Raw genomic sequence first — 21,175 nt, 5'->3', positions numbered from 1 at the left:
AAAGAGGTGACGAGAAAAAGTGGGTTAGACCAAGAAAAGGAAAAAGAATAAAAAAAGAAGAAAAAGTAGAAAAACCAAGCCTTTCCGCACTGTGCAGAAGAGCCAAAAATAAGTAGCGGGAAAAAAGCCTTTTCCGCACGGAAAAGCCAAAAACGGAACCAAAAGAATCTCTTTTTCGCAAAATTGGAAGAAAGCCAAAAAAAAGAAAAGAAAAGAACGCCTTTTTCGCAAAATGTGAACAAGCCAGAGACAGAAGAGAAGTAATGCCTTTTTCTCAAAATTACGAAAATAAAAAAAAAACCAAACAAAAAAAAAACCTTCACAAAAAGAATGCTTTTCCGCAACTTGCGGAAATCTTGACAAAAAGAATGCCTTTTTCTCAAAATATTGGCCAAAAGAATGGGTTTTTTGCATTTTGGTGAAAAAGCCCCCTCCCCCAAAAAAGAAAAATGATAAGAGGAACAAAGCCTTTTCTGCACTGTGCGGTAAAGCCAAAAAAAACCTTGACGAAAAGAATTCTTTCTCCACGACCTCTGGAAAAGCTAAGAAGAACAAAAAGCATTCCTTTTTCGCAAAAATGCGAAAAAGCCAAAAATCTTGACAAAAGCGAAAAAGCCAAACAGAAAAAAAAATTAACGAAAGCAGCAGCTGCTTCGGCAGTCTAGCCCAAGCAGCTAAACATTGGGACATAAGAATCAAGACAAAAAGGAACAAGAGCTTCTCTGGCTGCTATCCGAAACAGCTAATGAGCAGTTAATGTCCTTCAATGAAGGTTTTGTAAAAAAAAAATTGTTAATTAAGCGATATTACAATTGTGAGAGATAGGAATGGTGCTACCCTTAGGTTTTGCTCAGAATGGGAAGTTTGTCCGTCATTTTGTAATGAAACTTTCTTTTGTTGTTATTTTTATTTCTAACAGACATTCTTGGCCAATTATGCCATCAAATGTCATTGAATATTAGCTGATAGGAGAGTTGGAAAGAAATAGATTGGTATATCCGGGAAATAAAAGCGACAGAACCAAAACTTCGGTTTTTTGAAAGACGTGGAGGTTTATTTATGTGTAGTCTGTGACTGCCCCCTTTCGAGAGGATTGCTAGGTTCTATCGGAGGTTAAACAAATGATTTTCCTGTGGCAGAAGGATCCAGGAAATGATTTTTTCTTAGAATCACTTTTGTGTATCTCTGTACTCTTCTTCCATGTATGAAGACGGTTTGACATCTTTTTTAGTTATGTGAACTGAACGGTGCTCTTCTTCAAACATCAAAAACTGACTAAGCATTTCTGGACAAGTGAGGGCGATTTTGCTTTGATGTAAATCCAGGAGGACATGGTTCAGGTTGCATGTTTTCGTTTTCAAATTGCGAACCCCCAAAGTGGCTATCTGGGAACATTTTTGTGAAAATGATTTTTGCTGGATTATTGTCATATACTTACACAGCAATAAATTGCCCAAGAAAATGAAATCCACCACAGCAGTAGTTAAAAAAATCTAGAAATTTTCTGTGCACAAATCAGTGCAACATTGAGATTCAATGCCTTGGATGACATCACAGGTCTGCTCACGAATATGTAAATTACATCACATCAAACCAAAAAGCATCAAAATATGGGCTAAAATTGCCCCCCAAAATAAATAAGATTAATTGAAACCCAAAGATGAAATTTCAAAGGTTTTTAGTAAAATTTCTAAGAATATTTCTATTTCCTGGTTCCTTTAATACTGCCAGCTCTAATTTCGTATACTTAATTTATTGGATTGTGTAGGTTTCTATCCGAGGCCGTCACTCCGTGATCCTCAGGGTCGGCCTGGGCACTCTGACAAGCTCGTTCTTTTCTGTTACTGTGTTTTTGGTCCAATTTCAGTTTTTTTTTCTGAAGCTTGCAACTCATCACAGATGCTGCGGTCACTCAAAGGCTGGATCACTGCCTTATTTTCCTTCATCTGCCTCGCTCTTATTCTTATGCCTTGGCGTAGCTCTATTTTTTTTTTCCAGTTAAAGTGTTAACTCGTTTAGTCAGTCCTTGTTTCACATTCAACATGATGAACTGCATGAACACAAAATGTCAAATATGTATCTGCTTCACTAACGATACCAGTCCACGTGTCAGAAGGCATCTATTCATTGATTGGATAAGGGCAAAGACAGCAGAGAAGCTGTTTGTGGACATCAAAAGACAGATATAACATCGTGTTCTTTTATTGGATATTTCATGTTTGTTCTGTCTTAATAGCAGCTTGTATATCTCTGCTTACAAACTTCCTTAACGAGCCTGTGTGAGATGACAGACAAGTAGGATTGCAAAATTTCTCTGACTTCTTCAGTATGGTGTGCATTCTTTTAAATATTATCTACATGTTTGTATTTTCATCGTGTGAAATATGTCGTATGTATCTTCCACTGTTCCTCCTGTCAGAAAAGTCAGAAAACTTTTTAATCGGACCCATTACAGTTTTAAACTAGGCCTATCAACTTAAGCCTTGCGTTCTTAAAGTAGTCATCGAGATACTTTGTTCGGCTGGCGACTTTTACTTTGGTCTTGTCAGTCCAAGGCCACGTCTGAACTTGGCTGTTTTTACTAAATTTTAGCCTTGCACATGAATTTTGTTTGGAGTACTTTTTTCATGGTTTTTTTTACCCCGACTTTCTGGGGGAGCCAATCAAAGCTGTTGATCGGCTCTTATATTGAGTGAGGCAAATCAGTTCATCAGTAACATGCCTTCAAGACACGATAATAGATTATTTTTATAACAAGTACACATATTCAGATATTTATTGAGCATTCTTCCTGTAAATTTCCAGTTTGGTGGAGAAATGGGGCAATTAAATTCGCGGTACCGTAAAGAAGAGCGGAGATATCATACGTCGTGACGGCACCGTGTGCGACGATGTGCGACATGGCAAAAATTGAAAATGGCTCAAATGTTTTCAGTTATCGGCGCTCACTGCAAATCTTGGCTACTGCCCCAGACTAGAGAAGCATACTTGTGAGTGCTTAACTCAAAGCGTCTCCAAAAATGTTAAACACGATGTTGGCTGATGTTTTTGCTTGGAAACGTCTTTCGTGAACGTGAAGAATGTTGACAGGTTGACTATTATTTGCATAACCTCCGCCGATCATCACTCAAGTGATACGAATAATGCATATCGTACCATCTTTAAAATACTGAGTCTGTTGCCGCCCCTGATCAAAAAATTATCCCAAACCGTCATGTGTGGTTCGTGTCGCGGATCGCAGAATGAACTGGGGGAAGGTCTTGGAGCCAAGACTAAGCTGTGGCTTGAATGACCGTGACACATGGTGCAACTTGACTTGTACTCGGACAAAAAGACTTGTGACTTGCTAGTTCGTGGACCAAATGACTTGTGACTTGGCAGACTTGTAAAACTTGACTTGTGACTTTACTTGTACAAACAGAAAAGACTTGTTGCCACCCCTGCGGATTTCTTGCAAAGACAGTGATAGTTTCTTTACACAAAGTTTCTGGAATGCTGGTTGAACTGAGAAAACAAATATGTTGATGCATTACCACACTATTGATTCTAAAGTATGTCTGAGCTTTTACGATTTTCATTGTTTCAATACCAACTGGAAGGTCTTGCTTTCTACCTTTGAGGGGATTTTTGCTGCTTCTTACATTCAGTTCCTATTTACCCCAAGTCTCTACAACAGCGAATACCCCAACTCGCCATACGAGGGTCGAACCAGCCAGAAAGCACTCACCACAGTGCCAGATCCATTGGTCCAGACGCCCATATTATCAAACAGGAGGTTCACAGTTTGGCTCTGTCCCAAACAGCATGGTGCTGTGTACCATCATGCGGGCACTAACCCGGAGGAAGAACATTAACGAGGAAGCACTGCGGGAGAGCCACTTCCAGAAGTACCTGTCAACCCTTGACCTGATACTACTTGGTGTGGGGAACACCCTGGGTGCAGGGGTGTACGTTGTCACCGGTGTGTTGGGCAAGTTCACAGCCGGTCCGGCCATGATCTTCTCATTTCTTATCGCCGCCGTTGTGGCTACACTATCTGGTAAGAAACTTCAACATGTCTTTGAATTGGTCAGTCACGAGTTTTAAACGAAATTTTATGGCCCACTGAGCAGTTACTTGCATCAAGAATTTCAGTGATTTAAAGTCATTGACGAGAGTCCTGCTTGAGTCACAATTTTTTTAATAATAATAATAGTTTATTTAGGCGGATACAAATAACAAATGCAAACAATATATTCATTATTACATGTTAAACAGGAAACAATAAACAGTTAAATAAAAAACAGATTAAAAAAGTTAGAACTAATACAGCGTTTAAAAAGCAAAAGCCAGGGAGAGCCCAAAGACAAACATTGAGGTAGGACATGGACAGTGCAGGGCTGCCTAGGAAGAATAACAATAGTGATAAAACACTGTTGCCATCATAGGGCATCTCTCCACTCCTGCTGTCCCAGGTGATCTTGGGTGACTCAGTTCTAGTACCAACCAGATTACTCATCTCGGCTACACCAGTGTGAGCAAGTGACTCGAGTCAAAAACCACCTCGTACAACTCTTCTGCCCTCAATGTGATTGGTTCACACAAATGTGCAGAGGCCTAAACATCTCTTCCAAAGTGGGCCCCTATACTGGAGCCGTTTAATGGAAAACGATGTAAAACTGTAAATAAACAGATACAAAATATTTTGAGTAACAAGGAATAAGTCACTAAGTTCCATAACAATACACAATGAAATGTAGAAAATGCAGAAAGTCTAAGGACTGCAAAAAGTCTATTCTACCTAAAGTACATGTACACACATGTACATGTAGGTCAATGTAAAAGGACACAAATAGATGTAAATACATGTACATGTAGAAAGAGTTCATGTACAAATTAATGGGTAAAAATGCAATGTGTGAGGAATGTAACTGTGAAACCTCATAAAAAGCAAACAGTCCTGTGCGTACAGACAGATAAAAATGCAACATGCACAGTAGTGAAAATGAAGAACACAGGACACAATGTACCGGAAATCTTTGCTTAAACATACTGGTGAAAATGCATGTACATGTCAAATTACATGAACAGGGCAATACTCCATAACACGCTTCAATTTAAAAAGATCAACTTGTGAAGTCAAAGAAGGCAAGATAATTACAGACAGTTCCACAAACAGAACTTACGATAAAACATAACGGGCACTGGCAAGAATGTGTGTATTGTAATTGTATACAAAATACTACGCACGTGAGTGGAGGAGGTGAGTGCGACACTGAGAGGGCTTTGTATACCAGAAATAAACCCTAAATTGGACTTATAATAGACTACAGAGGAACTATATATTATAAAGGAAACACAGAAATGGTAAACTTACGGATCGTGCTTGAACAAGGGCTTATAAACAGGTGTAGCAAGTTGTAAAATGTACGAGTGAAGTAACGTGAATGACATGGAGCGGGAAAGTGAAAAGCGATGGTAGAGGGCGCTAGACTAGATTACTGTGGATGAGCAGCCCAAGAGGAGAACTCGAGGCAGAACACTCCCCGCCTGGCATCTGATAGATGTCAAATCTAAAGAACATGATGATAATAACAAACAGCATGGAATACACAGTGAGAATGTAACACATTCATTCTGAGGATGAGTTGCTAGAGTCTCTAGCGAGAAGGAGAATGACTTCAGTCACGGGTCTCAGGAACAGTCTCTGTTCTCCATTACGGATGATTTTTACTTCAATCTTCCTGACTCTGTCATCTCCACTAGGGAAGGTCTTAGTGACCAACCCCATGGGCCATTCAATCCTCTTGGCTTGAGAGTCTTTCATGAGGACGACATCTCCCTGTTGCAAGTTAGGTTTCTCAGTTTTCCACTTGCGGCGTTCTTGTAGATTCATGATGTACTCTCGCTTCCACCTCTCCCAGAACATGTTGGCCAATCTCTGAACGCGTCGCCACTGACATCTGAAGAGATCCTTGTCATCAAACTCACCAGGAGGGACTGGGGGTGTACCGACCTTCTGCGTGAGGAGCGTCGCTGGGGTGAGAATGAATGGAAGGTCGGGATCCGTAGAAACTGGAGACAAATGGTCTTGCGTTAATGATGGCAGTCACCTCTGCCATGAGCGTAGTCAAGACTTCATGAGTTAGCTTGCCTGGTCCCAGCTGAAGCAACATGGCGTCAAGGATGCGACGAGCAGTACCGATCATTCTTTCCCAACTGCCACCCATGTGTGAGGCATGGGGAGGGTTGAATTTCCACTCACATCTATTGTCTATAAGCAAGCGCTCAACCTGTTCCTTCTGACGTCCTGATGAATTGATGCCAAGCTCTTTGCAGGCACCTATGAAGTTAGTCCCACAATCAGACCTGAGCAGCTTTGATGGTCCTCTCAAGGAAAAGAAACGTCTGAGTGCATTCACAAAGCTGGAGGTGTCCATAGCCTCGATCACCTCGATATGTACACCTCGAGTGGCCATGCATGTAAAGATGACGGCCCAGCGTTTGTTGTTTGCTTGACCTCCTCTTGTTCTACGGGTCGTGACTGACCATGGGCCGAACACATCTAGGCCTACATAGGTGAAGGGAGGGTTGGCACTCAGGCGATCTGGGGGTAAGTCTGCCATGATCTGCTCTTGTTGTTTGCCTCGTAGTCTACGACAGGTAACACAGTGATAGATCAAACTGCTGATGACTCGCTTGCCACCAAGGACCCAGAAGCCTGCTGCTCTCACCGCACCTTCGGTCAAGTGTCTGCCCTGATGGCGTACCTTTTCATGGAAGTGTCTGATGAGAAGTGTGGTGACGTGGCACTTCCCAGGGATTACAGCTGGGTGAGCTTCATCATTAGAGAGCTTGGCCTTTCCCAGTCGACCTCCAACTCTGAGTAGATCATTCTTGTCAAGAAAGGGGTGGAGCTTGATGAGTGGACTGGATTTGGAAATTGGCTGCCCACTCTTGAGACTTCTTATCTCGTCTGCATAGACCTCATTCTGCACTGAATGGAGAATCGCCACCTTTGCCCGCTCCAACTGTTCTGGCCTTTGGTGCTGCTGACATTGGTGCCATCCATGACATGAGCTGCCTTTGTCCGTCTGGGAAAAAGAGTCAGCAATGTGGGAGAGTTTTGAAATGGCAGTCTGAAGATCCCTCCAAGAGGAGAAACGTTTGAAGCGCTCACTTCCCAGGCCTGCTTCAGACACAACTGTGGCACAGCTATGTGTGGTCGTCTGGGGTCTGACTTCTTTGTCGTTTTTCGGATCGATCAAGTCGAAGCACTCTCCGCTTTGCTCACCATGCCTAGTAGCACCATAAAGGAACTTAGGTCCTGTGAGCCATGATGAGGATGACAGATGAGCTGCTGGGAGTGCCCTAGTGGCGTGGTCGGCAGGATTGCGTTCCGTGGGCACATAGTGCCACTGACTTGCTTGGGATGAACGTCTGATTCGCTGTACTCGATTATGGACATACACATAGAATCTTCTGGACTCGTTGTGAATATACCCAAGTACAACTTTGCTGTCAGTAAAGAAATTGACCTCGTCCAGATGTGCATCCAGTTCTTCCTGAATTGTTTCTGCAACTTCTACTGCCAATACAGCTGCTCCAAGTTCTAGGCGGGGAATTGTGGACTCCGGTATTGGAGCCAGCTTTGCTTTGCCACAGACAAATCCTACATGGCAATGTCCGTCAGCATTGGTGGTCCTTATGTAGGAGACAACACCGATTGCTTTGGTAGATGCATCGCAGAAGACACATAGCTCTCGCTTCTGGGCTTGAGAGAGTGAAAGGGCAGTGTACATCCTCGGAATCTTAAGCTGCTGGAGATCCTGGAGGGAGTCCTTCCATTTCACCCATTCCCCGGACTTCTCTTTGGGGAGGGGCGCATCCCAGTCACGAGAATCACGGTTGAGTTCTCTAAGAATAGAGCGGCCCTGGATGCTCACTGGTGCGGCAAAACCAAGGGGGTCAAATAGGCTGTTGATAGTAGACAACACCCCACGTCTGGTGAATGGCTTGTCACTGGTTGCCACTTGGAACGTGAATGTGTCTGTAGACAAGTCCCACTGAAGGCCTAAGCTTCTCTGCGTTGGAGGGGGGTCTTGTCTGAGGTCAAGGTTCTGAAGTTCTTTGGCAAGGTCATCACAGGGAAAGACTTTCATGACATCTGCACTGTTTGATGCGATCTTGTGGAGACGAAGATTTGATTGAGCTAACATGTTTTGTGTTTTTTCCAGCACATCGACAGCCTCATCAACACTGGGGAACGATTTTAGTCCGTCATCCACGTAGAAATGACGATCGACGAACAGTCTTGCATCACTTCCATACTCATCTTCTCCCTCAGCAGCGGTTCTCTTGAGTCCATAGATAGCTACGGCAGGTGACGGACAGTTACCGAATACATGAACTCTCATGCGAAACTCGAGGACTTCTCCATCCAAGTCATGGTCTCTGAACCACAGAAAGCGGAGGTAGTCGCGGTGGGTGTCCTTGACAAGAAAGCTATGAAACATCTGCTGGATATCAGCAACAACTGCAATTGGTTCAGCTCTGAACCGAATGAGGACACCCAGGAGAGTGTTGTTGAGATCTGGACCCTTGAGTAACACATCATTTAGGGATACTTTGTTGTGTTGAGAGCTGGAGTCGAACACGATCCTGATTTGCCCTGGCTTTTTTGGATGGTAAACGCCGAAGCTTGGGAGATACCAGCATTCTTGATCTGGCTGGAGTGGAGGAGCTAATTCTGCATGATCATTACTGAAGATCTTCTGCATGAAATCTATGTAGTGGTCTTTCATCTCAGGTTTCTTGAGAAGTGTACGACGAAGAGACATGAGTCGGTTGAAGACTTGCTGTCTGTTGTTCGGAAGACGCTGCCGATGAGACCTGAAGGGGAGTGGGGCTACCCAACTGTTGGCGTCATCCTGGACAAACTCCTTATTCATGATGGATAGGAAAAGCTCATCCTCGACTGATGCTGCCATCCTGTAGTCATCAGGAGATTCTTTGAAGATGTCAAAACCTGCGCTGGCCGACTGTCTCTTAGGAACACACTCGAAGGTCTCGTCTGTCAATGTTTCTTTGACGTGAAGCTTGTTTCTGCATGGCGTCAGGCAGGTAGGCCGGCCGTTGTCCAGTATGCTAGTCTTGTAGGCATGGACTTCAGGCTTGTGTGCTCCGCCGAGGCACACATCTCCAATTACTACCCAGCCCAAATCCAAGCGTTGAGCGTACGGTGCGTCTGGTGGCCCGTTGCACTGGCTTCGAACCTTGTGTGCCTGAATGACGTCTCTGCCTAGCAGCAGGAGAATTTCAGCTGACGGATCTAGTGGCGAGATCTTATGGGCAATGGCCTCTAGGTGAGGGTGATGACTAGCAGCTTCTGGCGTCGGGATTTCGTCCCGGTTGTTGGGGATGGCATCGCACTCAATGAGAGGTGGCAATGAGATGCTGACTTCACCATCCAGCGACTGTAAGGTAAAGCCAAAGGCTCTCCTTCCATGAGTATTTGTTGTTCCAGAGCATGTACGGAGTGAGTACGGGGATGGGTTCCCATGAATGTTAAACATGTCGAAGAAAGTGGATCTTGCAAGCGAATGATTGCTCTGGTCATCAAGCATGACATACACTCTCTTCATTTTGTCAGGTTGCCCTTCTGGATAAATACTGGCTAGGCATATCTTGGCACATGATTTCCCCTGCACACCTTTTCCACAAACCGCTGTACAAGTCGAGGTTGTCAGGGGAGGTTCTGGACGAGCTTTCTCCCCGCCGTGGCTCTCTGCATTGTGCCCGAGATCCTTTTGTGCCCAAGGGGGTGGGCCATCATGAAGGGCTGACACGTGACGGTCACTGTCACACTCTGTGCAATGAATGGCAGCCTTGCACTCTTTTGCCTGATGAGCAGTGGAAGCACAGCAGCGGTAGCAGATGGCATGTTCTTTCAGGTAGGACTTCCTTTCCTCTAGTGGCTTTCCCCTGAACCCACGACATTTTCTAAGTGAGTGAGGTTTCTTGTGGATAGGGCATTGCCTTTCGGGTTCCAGTGGCGTATTTGAGGCAGACGGCGGAGCAGTGGTTCTCTCTATTTCAGTCTTCTGGACGGAAACCGGAACCCTGGGTTTGGATCGGTTAGGTGTAGGTTTGTCATTCACAGATGTGGTCATAAAAGACGGGAGGAGTGAGAAGCTTGGGTCGTTCCTCATCTCTGCTTGTGAGTAGACGAAACTGACAAAAAAGGAAAAGGGGGGGAAGGGAACGCTGTGCTGTTCCTTATACATCGAGCCTTTTGTCACCCACTTCTCTTGAAGGTAGTGTGGAAGTTTCTGGACAATTGGATTTGTTCCTCTGGCTGTATCTAGGAAATTGAGGCCAGGCAATTTACCTTCGAGTTTTGCCGCCCGAACTTCAGTGAGAAGATCCGCAAGCTCCTGTAGTTTCGTGTATTCTCTGTTTCCTATCTTAGGAAAGTTCTCCAAACGTGAGAAGAGAGATGCCTCAATGGCCTCCGGAGACCCGTATTTCTTGTCGAGCCGTTGCCAAACCAAGTTCAAGCCAGCCGACGGGTCGTCGATGTGCACAGCTCTGATCCTGGTGGCATGCTGTAGGGACTCCCCGCCAAGCCATCTGGTGAGTAGGTCCAGCTTCTCACTAGGTTTCAGGTTCAAGCCTTGTGTCACATTGTGGAAACTAGCTTTCCACGCCCGGTAATTCTCTGGCCGGTTGTCAAAAACCTTGAGCCCAGCTGTGAGCAGGTCTCGACGAGTGAGGTGGGCCGTGAGGTCTGAAATATCTGAACGACTGGGTGCGGGTCCATTAGTCTGGCCCCTGTTGTCGGCATGACAATGTTCGGCCACATTTGTCAGGTAGGAGGGGCGTGGAAAGGTCATTGCGACAGTTGTTTGAGGGGCTTGGGCAGAGAAGCTTGGAAAGTTCTGCGGAGGATGCGGCGGAGGGGCCTGAGACTCAATGGTGATGCTTTCCGGATGCAACTGTCCGTTGAAAATGGGGGCGGCCTTCGAGCCAGGTTGCTCAACAGGGGGCTCTTGGCGACGGTCAAAATGTGAGTCGATATACTCTTCTGTGCGTCGTGCCGGTTCAGCCGAAGGTGCAAGGGGGTTGCTGACAATGCTTGCTCCATCCTTGATGGCTTCGGCCTCCGCAGCTGCCTCCAGTGTCTTGGCGGCAGCTAATGCAGACTCAGCTTCGCCTTCTTCTTGCAAGGCAGTCAACATGGCGTCCAAACGTGCACGTTCCACTTTCATCTCGATCTGACGTTTGGTGTAGTCAGCTCTCGTGCGTGCGGCCTCTGCTTTAGCACGTGCCTCTGCTGCAGCCAAGCTGACGTGAGACCTTGTAGATCATCGTGAAGCGGAAGATGACGCTCCACACTCTGAACGCACTTCCAGGTTCTGCAAGTCACTGGATCCTTGGGCAGACGACATGGTTGTTACGTAGCACCAGTCAATGGGGGAAGCTCTTGAAGTGAAGTGTCGATCCTTTTACTCTTCTGCCCTCAATGTGATTGGTTCACACAAATGTGCAGAGGCCTAAACATCTCTTCCAAAGTGGGCCCCTATACTGGAGCCGTTTAATGGAAAACGATGTAAAACTGTAAATAAACAGATACAAAATATTTTGAGTAACAAGGAATAAGTCACTAAGTTCCATAACAATACACAATGAAATGTAGAAAATGCAGAAAGTCTAAGGACTGCAAAAAGTCTATTCTACCTAAAGTACATGTACACACATGTACATGTAGGTCAATGTAAAAGGACACAAATAGATGTAAATACATGTACATGTAGAAAGAGTTCATGTACAAATTAATGGGTAAAAATGCAATGTGTGAGGAATGTAACTGTGAAACCTCATAAAAAGCAAACAGTCCTGTGCGTACAGACAGATAAAAATGCAACATGCACAGTAGTGAAAATGAAGAACACAGGACACAATGTACCGGAAATCTTTGCTTAAACATACTGGTGAAAATGCATGTACATGTCAAATTACATGAACAGGGCAATACTCCATAACACGCTTCAATTTAAAAAGATCAACTTGTGAAGTCAAAGAAGGCAAGATAATTACAGACAGTTCCACAAACAGAACTTACGATAAAACATAACGGGCACTGGCAAGAATGTGTGTATTGTAATTGTATACAAAATACTACGCACGTGAGTGGAGGAGGTGAGTGCGACACTGAGAGGGCTTTGTATACCAGAAATAAACCCTAAATTGGACTTATAATAGACTACAGAGGAACTATATATTATAAAAGAAACACAGAAATGGTAAACTTACGGATCGTGCTTGAACAAGGGCTTATAAACAGGTGTAGCAAGTTGTAAAATGTACGAGTGAAGTAACGTGAATGACATGGAGCGGGAAAGTGAAAAGCGATGGTAGAGGGCGCTAGACTAGATTACTGTGGATGAGCAGCCCAAGAGGAGAACTCGAGGCAGAACAACAACATTGCATGTATTTTAAAGGTGTAATTTTGTTTATGTAACGCAAATAAAGGAAATGAGCCAATCTAATAATGTTATTTAGGTCTACTTTCTACTTGTAGAAAAATTCCCTTTACACGGTGTTCATTCTGTACAGCTCTTTGCTACGCCGAGTTTGGGGCGCGTGTTCCCAAGGCTGGCTCAGCCTATGTCTACACGTATATATGCATGGGAGAGGTTTGGGCGTTCGTGGTCGGCTGGAGCGTATTTCTCCAAAACTCCATTGGTCAGTGTGGATTATCCTTTTTCAAACTTTTAACATCATTAAAAAAATATTAAATATACATACATAACAGGACTAAAATAAAGCTGTAATTGAGCAACTGCAGATAATATTCAAACGTAAAACCCTTGGTTTTGTCAACCGTGGTTGGTAACAGGTGCGGCTGAATAAAAAAAAGGTCTGTCACTTTTTGCTCTCTATGTTTATCAAGATTTTTATCATTGCACGGTTCGTTTCGATGTCCACATTAATTTTCTTCTTGTGATCGGGATAAATCATACAGGAGCTGGTTCCGTCGCCCGTAGTGCTAGTGCGTACATTAACGATTTAGCTGGTAACCGCATCGAGACCTACATGATGTCGACCATGCCAATGGACTCGGGGATCCTGGCAAAATACCCAGATTTCATGGCACTGGGAATGTGCCTGGCATTATCAAGTAGGTTCACCTTTTCCCCACCTTCATTACATACATGTATAGGGCATTTTCGAAAAGATTTGGCTTTAACAGACTTTGGTTTCACTTAGGGGTGTGCATTCGCGGGTATTTTTAGAACCGGTTACCCGTTTTTTGTTAACATCGGGTACCCAGGTACCCGGAAAAGAGATCGCCTAATAACAAATGGCATTGCGCGCGACCCGGTGGATCATGTACCCGAAACACGGTTCTTTTTGGTACATAGGAAGCAAGCAGAACATTGTTCTAAACGTCGGAGTTAATCTCTCCTACCTTTTTATCAAACGAAATTGTTACCTTCAGTTTGCAAATTTTTTGTGGGTGTATGAAACAGAAAAACAAATCTTCACGGGAAACGTCAGAAAAAGAACAGAGCAGCAAACCACATACATGAAACACGCACATGCAAACGCTCAAAGGAAATATCCCGGATGCTGCTTGACCACGTACACGCGGAACGCATGTGGCGTGCACAAATGGTGAGCGCTGGTCGTGTCACGTGCGGACCAGATCAGTGCTATGTAGGTCACGGGTTAAAAGGCTTAAAGTTTTATGTACAAAAATACCACCGTAACTCAAACAATGCCCACACCATTACATCCACTTATTTTGAAGTTTCTGATTAAAAAAAAAACGCCACCAAAATGCTTCAAACGGTGTTAAAAGTATCGGAAGTCTATATAGGGTTAGCAGTCATCCCAAGTTCATTTCTTTTCCGACGTTGCATAATTATAAATCAACGTAGCTGCAACTGTGTAATCCTGGCTTTCAAGACGCTGAAACTAACCTGATTGCAACGCGGGCCCAATTGTAGTACCCTTCAGGCAGTCCAATCGCTGACACTGCAGCGGCCATGTGACCGTATAAAGAAAGGTCATGTGACCACACATAAGGAAGCCCAAGTGAAAAAAATAGCAGCGCTTCACGTTGTTAAATGACTAAGCGATATGAAAGTTTTGCCACACGAAGGTACGTACCACGATGAAGTGGTTTCGTTTAATAAATATTTTTTCAGGATAACTCCATTACCCTGAGGTTCAGTTGTCGAGATTTTAATGTATAAGTAAAAGTCACTTCGACAAGTGACATTTGATTGGCCGGCTGTATTATGACTTGCACCTCTCAACATTAACTTTTTTCCAGTGAAAAAATACTTGGATTTGAAATGCTTTAGTACATGTACATACAGAAAACATCATTCCTGCTCTTTTGGTTAATTCCTCATCCACAGTTCCGCTGAATCACTGAGGAAATTCAAGTTGCTTTAATTTAAAAATAATTTTGAAACAGAATATTTCTTGGTATAAAACTTAACTAAACGGGTTCTCTGACTCTTTGGGTTTGTAGCGCACATTTAGTGCTTTGATTATAAAAAGAGGCCGATCAACCGCACAATTTGTGCGTGATCACTACTTACCGCACGCCGTGTGGAGTCCCAGTACCGCTGGAATATAACACAGTCCGCTCTCGCTTCGTCGTCAATCCCGACATAAAGTAATTTTCATTCGTATTGTTTTATTTGACAAAAATACTCTTAATTCAAACAGTAAGCACTACTTATTCCGCACAAAAGTCATTTAGGTCGACAGGGTTTTATAGTTACAAATACAGTCATGCAAGTGTACATCAACAGCGCTTCCCCCTCATAAGACAAAACTCCTTCGGTCCTTGTTCATATAGGTTTGGTACAGTCATTTTCCTAGTTCCGGATCGCGAAAATTATTCAGTATTTAGTAGTGTTGTATAAGAAAGAAACAATGTTGACAACAGGTACTAACTTTGAAGAAAGGAACTTTTATTCTAAACTGGAGGACTTGCGAACAATGAGGAATGAAGCGGCGGTAGAAGTTAACTAGTCCGAGAAATTCGCGCAGTTTGGTCAGAGTAGTTGGCTGCGGAAAATCGCGGATGGCACTGACCTTTGTTTCAAGTGGTTGCACCCCTTGAGCATCAACTCGATGTCCAAGGAACTCAAGTGATTCCGTACCAAGGCAACATTTGGCCGGATTGATGACCACTCCATACTCATTGAGGCGGCTAAACAGAAGACGGAGATGTTGAGCATGTTGTTCGGCGTCGGCACTGGCGATCAAAAGATCATCAATGTAAGCATAACAAAAATCAAGTCCGCGTGTGACTTCATCGATGAATCGCTGGAATGTCTGGGCAGCGTTGCGCAATCCGAAAGGCATTCGAACAAACTCAAAAAGTCCAAACGGTGTAGTGATGGCTGTTTTCGCGATATCTTCCGGTGCCATTGGTATTTGGTGATATGCGCGGACGAGATCGATTTTTGAGAATATCGTTGTGCCATGTAGTGAGCTGGTAAAGTCCTGTATGTGGGGCACAGGATAACGGTCTGGCACTGTGGATGAGTTCAGGGCTCGGTAGTCTCCACATGGCCGCCAATCACCAGGTTGCTTCTTGGGGACCATATGGAGGGGCGACGACCAATTGCTGTCAGAAGGCCGAATGATGCCAAGAGCCATCATGTGCTGGAATTCATCCTTAGCAACTTTAAGGCGGTCAGGGGCTAGACGCCGTGGGCGGGCCGCTGTAGGCGGGCCTGTCGTGACAATATGATGCGTAACATTATGTTTGACTGGAGTGTCACGACAGGATGATCTACTGGTGATGTCCGGAAATTCCTTCAGGATGTCTGCGAAATGTGATGGGGGCGGTGGCGCGAGGACAAGACCGACCGATTGTGTGTTCGAGGCTTTGCCGGTGATGCTCAACTTGGTTGTGGCATCAAGAAGCCTGTGATGTCGAAGATCTACCAGCAAATTGAAATGACGAAGGAAATCTGCGCCTATTATGGCCTGCTGAATTTCTGCAATTACAAAAACCCAGCGACATGGCCGCCGGATACCAATGTCAAGTGTCAAAGATCTCTCACCGTAAGTAGCAATTGTCGATGAATTTGCTGCTTGGAGATCTTGCCCATGTCGACGGTGGGTGCGCTCCTGCGGGGTAGGAGGGATGACGCTCACCTCAGCTCCTGTATCTACGAGGAATTGGCGTGCAGAGTGGCGGTCAGTGACATAAAACAGGCGAGAGGGTGTGGAGTGGCCGGCAGAGTATGCCGCCTTTACTTGCCGGCCTGGCCGTTTCCCTGGTTGCTGGCATTGAAGGAACAAGGCTTGGTGCACTTGTGGGCTCCGTCACCAAATTTGGCATGATACCAGCACACGTTGCCGTCATCCGGAGGAGTTGGAGTGCCGGCACGGGGTCGACGACTGCGAGAGTTTGAACGGGAGCGTTGAGGGTTGGTCGACAGTTTCTGGATTTGAGTAGTTAGGCGATTTATCTCGCCGCGAAGAAGCTCTACCTCGCTCTGCAGGTTTGCTGTCGGGGTAGCCACCGGTGTCACTGAGTTTACCCCGTGAGATGGGATGGACACAGCCATGACTTTGTCAGCCAGCTCGGCGAGTTGTTCCATCGTCATGGAGTCTCCTGCCGAGGTGATTACCATCTGTACGCTAGCCGGTAACCGTTGCAAAAATAACTGGCGCAGGATCGAGTCTTCCAGTACTCTGTCACCGAGGAGTTGGCGCATCCGCCGCAGTAACTGCGTCGGCTTACGATCGCCAAGTACCTCGTCTGTCAGAAGCTGCTGTAGTCGTTTTTGTTCAGTTGCCGTTGTTCTTTTGATCAGCTCCTCACGCAGGGTTTTGTAGGGGGTGTCTTGTGGAGGATTTAGGAGTATGTCCCTGACTTCCTGAGCAATTGACGGGGTAAGAGCTGAAATGATGTGGTTGTATTTCGTTTTCTCCGCGTTGATCCCTCTTGTGGCAAACTGGGCCTCCACCTGAGCAAACCATACATGTGGATCTGCTGGCCAGTACTGAGGTAGTTTCAGGCTAACTGCAGCTGTCATGGGTGTGGCAGTCGAGCCCACTGCTGGTGTTTCTTCGAGTGGCATGTTCAGATCACGTCTGGGTCACCAATTTAGTAGTGTTGTATAAGAAAGAAACAATGTTGACAACAGGTACTAACTTTGAAGAAAGGAACTTTTATTCTAAACTATTTTCAGCTTGTACAAGAGAGAGTGGGAGTACTGCATGTAGAGATGTTGCTTGAAGAGTGGTTGTGATGAGACTGGCTAAACATATGACCAAGTGGTGAAAATAGGGTTGGGAACATAGGCCGGAAGAACAAGGGTAAATCTAACTAAAATCTAATTATAAAGTAATAAATCCTAGACCAGAAGTCTGCCAGAGGAATGTGGTAAGAAGGCCAAAGCAATAAAAGTGGGTCCTGTGTAGGAGTGCTCTTAAATCAATTAGGTGGCTTGACATTACAGGGTCAAAAGTTGAAGGCTCCTAATCTACTGCTTAGAAAAATGTACATGGAGTCTACTGTAGATGCAAGTGTTCTTATTTTTACAAGGGGGAAAAACGCTACAAGTAAGACTGCAGCTAAAAAATCCTCAAATTCGAGTGAAATATGGTCAGAAGTCAACTTTGTGTTTTGGATATACTTCAATTTTTTTTCCCAAAATCTAAGCTTTTATATTTGGCCGCACAGTTGACGAACCCATTACGTCACGTACATTTCTGCTGCGCCCGTGTAGTTGAGTTCGCAACGACTTTGCGTGGTAACGCCGCGCGATCTGAGAGTAGGGGAAAAGCTTGCAGTTTTCGGTAAATTACAAAAACGGAAACTCTAAAAAAGTCATTTTGATTAAGCAGACATTAGATGCAAAGGTTTATATGACTATTCAATTTAAAGAAATATTTAAAATCACACGTAGCGAGTGACCTATCGCCCGTGAAATTTAGTGGTTTTTTTCGCTCTTGTGAACTAGGAAATTCCGGAACTAGGAAAACGACTTGCGGTACAATGGGCGGAGTGGGTAACAAAATTAGCTGTCGATCTCCGAATTCAAGTTCCATGTATGACCGCGGGACCGGGTTTTCATCGGCACGGTGGTTTTTCATGAAGTCTGTCCTTCAGTAAGAAATTTTACAGACATTTCATGCATGAATGTTTGTTCCTAATTTATTTACTTTTTTACGGGTACCCGGCCCGGAAAAATGGAACCGGGTTTTGAAATCGACGGGCGGGTACCCGGGTACCCGGCACAGGCCTAGTTTCACTGGTTCCATCCGTTTTGAAGCAGCCTTCGAAACCAGGTTAAAACAGGTTAAAACTCTTGCAGGAACCAGGGAAACCGAAGTCTAAGCCAAATCCAGTCGTTTCAAAATGTCAATATATGAGGCAAAAGAAATGCCTGTCACAAAATCATGAAGAAGAGCCAAACAACTGTCATCGCTCTGCGTGACAGCTGTCACCGTGCAGTGCAACAACTCTCATCGCGCAGTGTAATGTGGCCTGAATAGAACACCATAAAAGAGTGAACTGTAGCCCTGTCGAGTTCAAAGTTTTCGTTGACTCATTTTGTATTCAAGTGATCGATGTGATCTACAACGCCTGCATCTATAATGAAAATATTCGTTGGAGGAGGCAGCAATCCAGCGGGGTGAGCTGAGTTGTTCATTTTTTTTCTTTTTTTTTTGGCTTTATTTCATGCCATTGTGTACATGTATTATTGTTTATCGGCCATCTTGGATTACATACATACAGCACGTTACCACCGTTACTTGTCAGCTGTGTATGCAACTCCACACGCGCGGGAAGTTTTGAACTGTAGTGAGTTTGTACTGTAGTTTGTTGAAAATGGTCAACTTTTTGGCTGTGGAAATGGGGGGGGTCGTGATAAGAAATCTTTTTATCGTTTACCTGCTGTACTGACAAGAGAAGGTGACGCACGAATGGTTGTCATGGGTTTCCAGAAACATCAGTGACAGAAACCTACAGTACACATGAATATGCTCCGATCACTTCATATCTGGTGAGTAGCAATGAACGTAACTTTGCATAAATTAACAAAATTTCAGTGCACTTTGAAAATATGTGTATATCCAAATTGGTTTGCTAAATTAATAAGAGTTATGACTCGATATCACCCCGTAATAGTATACTTCCCCGATTCCTGATAGTGCCTGTACATGTAGGCCTACAAGGCTACATCACTCAAGACATGTCAAAGCAAGGAGTTGGCCATGCTCATTCCTGACACTGCTTTCCAATCATCCAGCTACATTCTTTCATATTCGCCATGGATCCTGGAAAATATGAAAAGGCCCCAATGCAATATAATGAGAAAGAAAACAGCCAGAAATAATTTTTCAAAGCCCAATATATGCCATCAGGGAACCAATCCAGATGCCATCAATGGTCAGTTGACCATGGTTGACAGTGAAATTTAGCACCGGAGAATTTCAAAACATAATTGTTCTAAGAAAACTCTCAATTTTTGAGACCAGTCCCAGATCAGATGACTGTATATATCTTTCCCTCGAAATTAATAGGTTAATATCCTATTTGTTACTATATTTATTTTGGCCATATTTTTATTAGCCCCGCTTTTTCCATATTTTTTGACACCACAGGAAAGCCATCAACACTCTATGATACTCTAACCCTGATTGGGCACCCGCTTGAAGCTTGGACACAACAAGGTAGATAGTTGCTCAGTCGCTCGTGACTCAGAGAGGTATGCAAGAAGTGTGAAGAGACAAGAGCAGAAATGCAAACATGATGCTGCGGAAGCTCTCTTACAGCTCGGGTCAGACCACAAGACTCAACCAGTGGATGATGAAGGTAAGCTTTCTGAAGCAGCTTGCCACACTGACCTTGAAGGGAATGTTCTGTCTGCATCACAAAAAGAACTCCAGCGACTTTTGAAAGAAAACAGAACACTGAAAGAGCAGCTTGCCAACACCAACAAGTTTGACGAGGTATTCTTCAAAGACAATGATGAAAATGTTAGGCATTACACAGGACTTCCAAGTTTTGCCACACTAGTTGCACTTTTTAATTTTCTCGAAGTATATATTCCACATACATTCTTGAACAGTTTAACTAAATTTCAACAACTGGTTCTCACTCTAATAAAACTTCAGCTAAATCTTTCCCATATGGACCTGGGAAACTGATTTCATGTACATAAGTCGAAATCATCCAAAATGTTTTTAAATATGACTGATATCATGTATGTGAGATTAAAGCCACTAATATATTGACCTGATCGTCAACAGTTGATGGAAACCATGCCCATGTCATTTAGAACACACTTTGGTCAAAAAATAACTGTGATTATTGACTGTTTTGAGGTATTCTTAGAAAGGCCATCAAATCTTGCAGCACGATCATCAACATGGTGTTCTTATAAATCAAACAATACGATCAAATATTTGATAGGTATAACACCACAGGGTGTAATATCCTACATATCAGAGGGCTGGGGTGGCAGAGCATGTGACAAATATGTCGTTAACACAGTAGCTTTCTGCACAAATTGTGTGTTGTTGATGTGATCATGGCAGACAGGGGATTTGATGTTTCCGACAGCATTGGAATAATGGGGGCTAAACTTCTAATTCCTAAAATTAGAAGTTTATATAGGTTAACATTTTTTTCTTCAAGTCAACCCCACTATATAATGGCACTTTCATACTAAATTCAACTTTTAGTGTAAAGAATACTTAGTTTTTGTTGCTTTCCTGTAAATTCTAGTCTTTAAAAATTTGATTATTACATTTGTATGACAGAGGAAATAATTGGGGATGTTGATTCATCGTGTATTTTACAAGCAACAGGAAAACACTTTGGTATAGAATGTATACTTACAGGGATGGTGAACTTCTGCATTAAACTAAAGCATTCATGGGGAGAGAAACTGTGTGTATGTGCCTGTCTTATTTTGGTATCTTCTTACATGTACGGTTTTACGGCACTCTGGGCAGAACCACTTCCCTTTTGGAAACTGCATTATCTGGAGACAGCTCCGATGAAACCATTTTGTTGCTGTTGTAGAGAACTTATTGGTTTCAGGGTTACAGACAGATTGAATGAGAGATTGAGAGGGTTGATCTGGATTTGTTCTGCATACTCTCTTCATCTTTGATGCTGTGATGCGGCCAGCTC

At 44.0% G+C, this 21,175-nt stretch overlaps 3 protein-coding genes, 1 long non-coding RNA gene and 1 pseudogene across 6 annotated transcripts in view; 2 read left to right on the top strand and 3 right to left on the bottom strand.

Annotated features, from left to right (window-relative positions):
• The window catches only part of LOC110987575 (cationic amino acid transporter 2-like), a 143,393-nt gene that overhangs the window by 69,088 nt on the left and 53,130 nt on the right, over positions 1 to 21,175 (top strand). Inside the window, exons 6-8 of one of the 2 annotated variants that reach the window (XM_087147371.1) lie at positions 3,665 to 4,039; positions 12,598 to 12,726; positions 13,007 to 13,162. In XM_087147371.1, coding sequence (XP_087003497.1) covers positions 3,665 to 4,039; positions 12,598 to 12,726; positions 13,007 to 13,162 — 660 coding nt within the window. The remainder of the gene's footprint in view (positions 1 to 3,664; positions 4,040 to 12,597; positions 12,727 to 13,006; positions 13,163 to 21,175) is intronic. The other variant, XM_087147372.1, reaches the window with a different exon arrangement.
• Positions 4,604 to 11,338, bottom strand: LOC147796445 (uncharacterized). The gene is made up of 2 exons (XM_087147478.1): positions 5,357 to 11,338; positions 4,604 to 4,658 (listed from the first exon to the last, which is right to left on the bottom strand). The coding sequence occupies exon 1, from the start codon at positions 11,247 to 11,249 to the stop codon at positions 5,967 to 5,969; it is 5,283 nt and encodes a 1,760-aa protein (XP_087003604.1). The 5' UTR covers positions 11,250 to 11,338; the 3' UTR covers positions 4,604 to 4,658; positions 5,357 to 5,966.
• LOC147796444 (uncharacterized) lies at positions 11,542 to 12,453 on the bottom strand. The gene is made up of 2 exons (XR_015428038.1): positions 12,295 to 12,453; positions 11,542 to 11,596 (listed from the first exon to the last, which is right to left on the bottom strand). It is a non-coding gene; the product is annotated as an uncharacterized LOC147796444 (long non-coding RNA).
• On the bottom strand, positions 14,992 to 17,586 carry LOC147796443 (uncharacterized). Its single transcript, XM_087147600.1, has one exon. The coding sequence runs from the start codon at positions 17,103 to 17,105 to the stop codon at positions 16,272 to 16,274; it is 834 nt and encodes a 277-aa protein (XP_087003726.1). The 5' UTR covers positions 17,106 to 17,586; the 3' UTR covers positions 14,992 to 16,271.
• LOC147796442 (uncharacterized) lies at positions 18,430 to 20,927 on the top strand (annotated as a pseudogene). The gene is made up of 3 exons (XR_015428084.1): positions 18,430 to 18,507; positions 18,853 to 19,037; positions 19,639 to 20,927. The product of XR_015428084.1 is annotated as an uncharacterized LOC147796442 (transcript).

This window comes from Acanthaster planci, linkage group LG16, assembly GCF_054643075.1.
Source record: "Acanthaster planci isolate LZ-2023a linkage group LG16, COTS_SCS, whole genome shotgun sequence".
Classification (NCBI taxonomy): domain Eukaryota; kingdom Metazoa; phylum Echinodermata; class Asteroidea; order Valvatida; family Acanthasteridae; genus Acanthaster; species Acanthaster planci.
This window is presented reverse-complemented; position numbering and strand designations above follow the sequence as displayed.

Coding starts and splice junctions, on each gene's coding strand:
- LOC147796443 (XM_087147600.1), bottom strand. CDS start 17,105: ATGCCACTCGAAGAAACACCAGCAGTGGGCTCGACTGCCACACCCATG.
- LOC147796445 (XM_087147478.1), bottom strand. CDS start 11,249: ATGAAAGTGGAACGTGCACGTTTGGACGCCATGTTGACTGCCTTGCAA.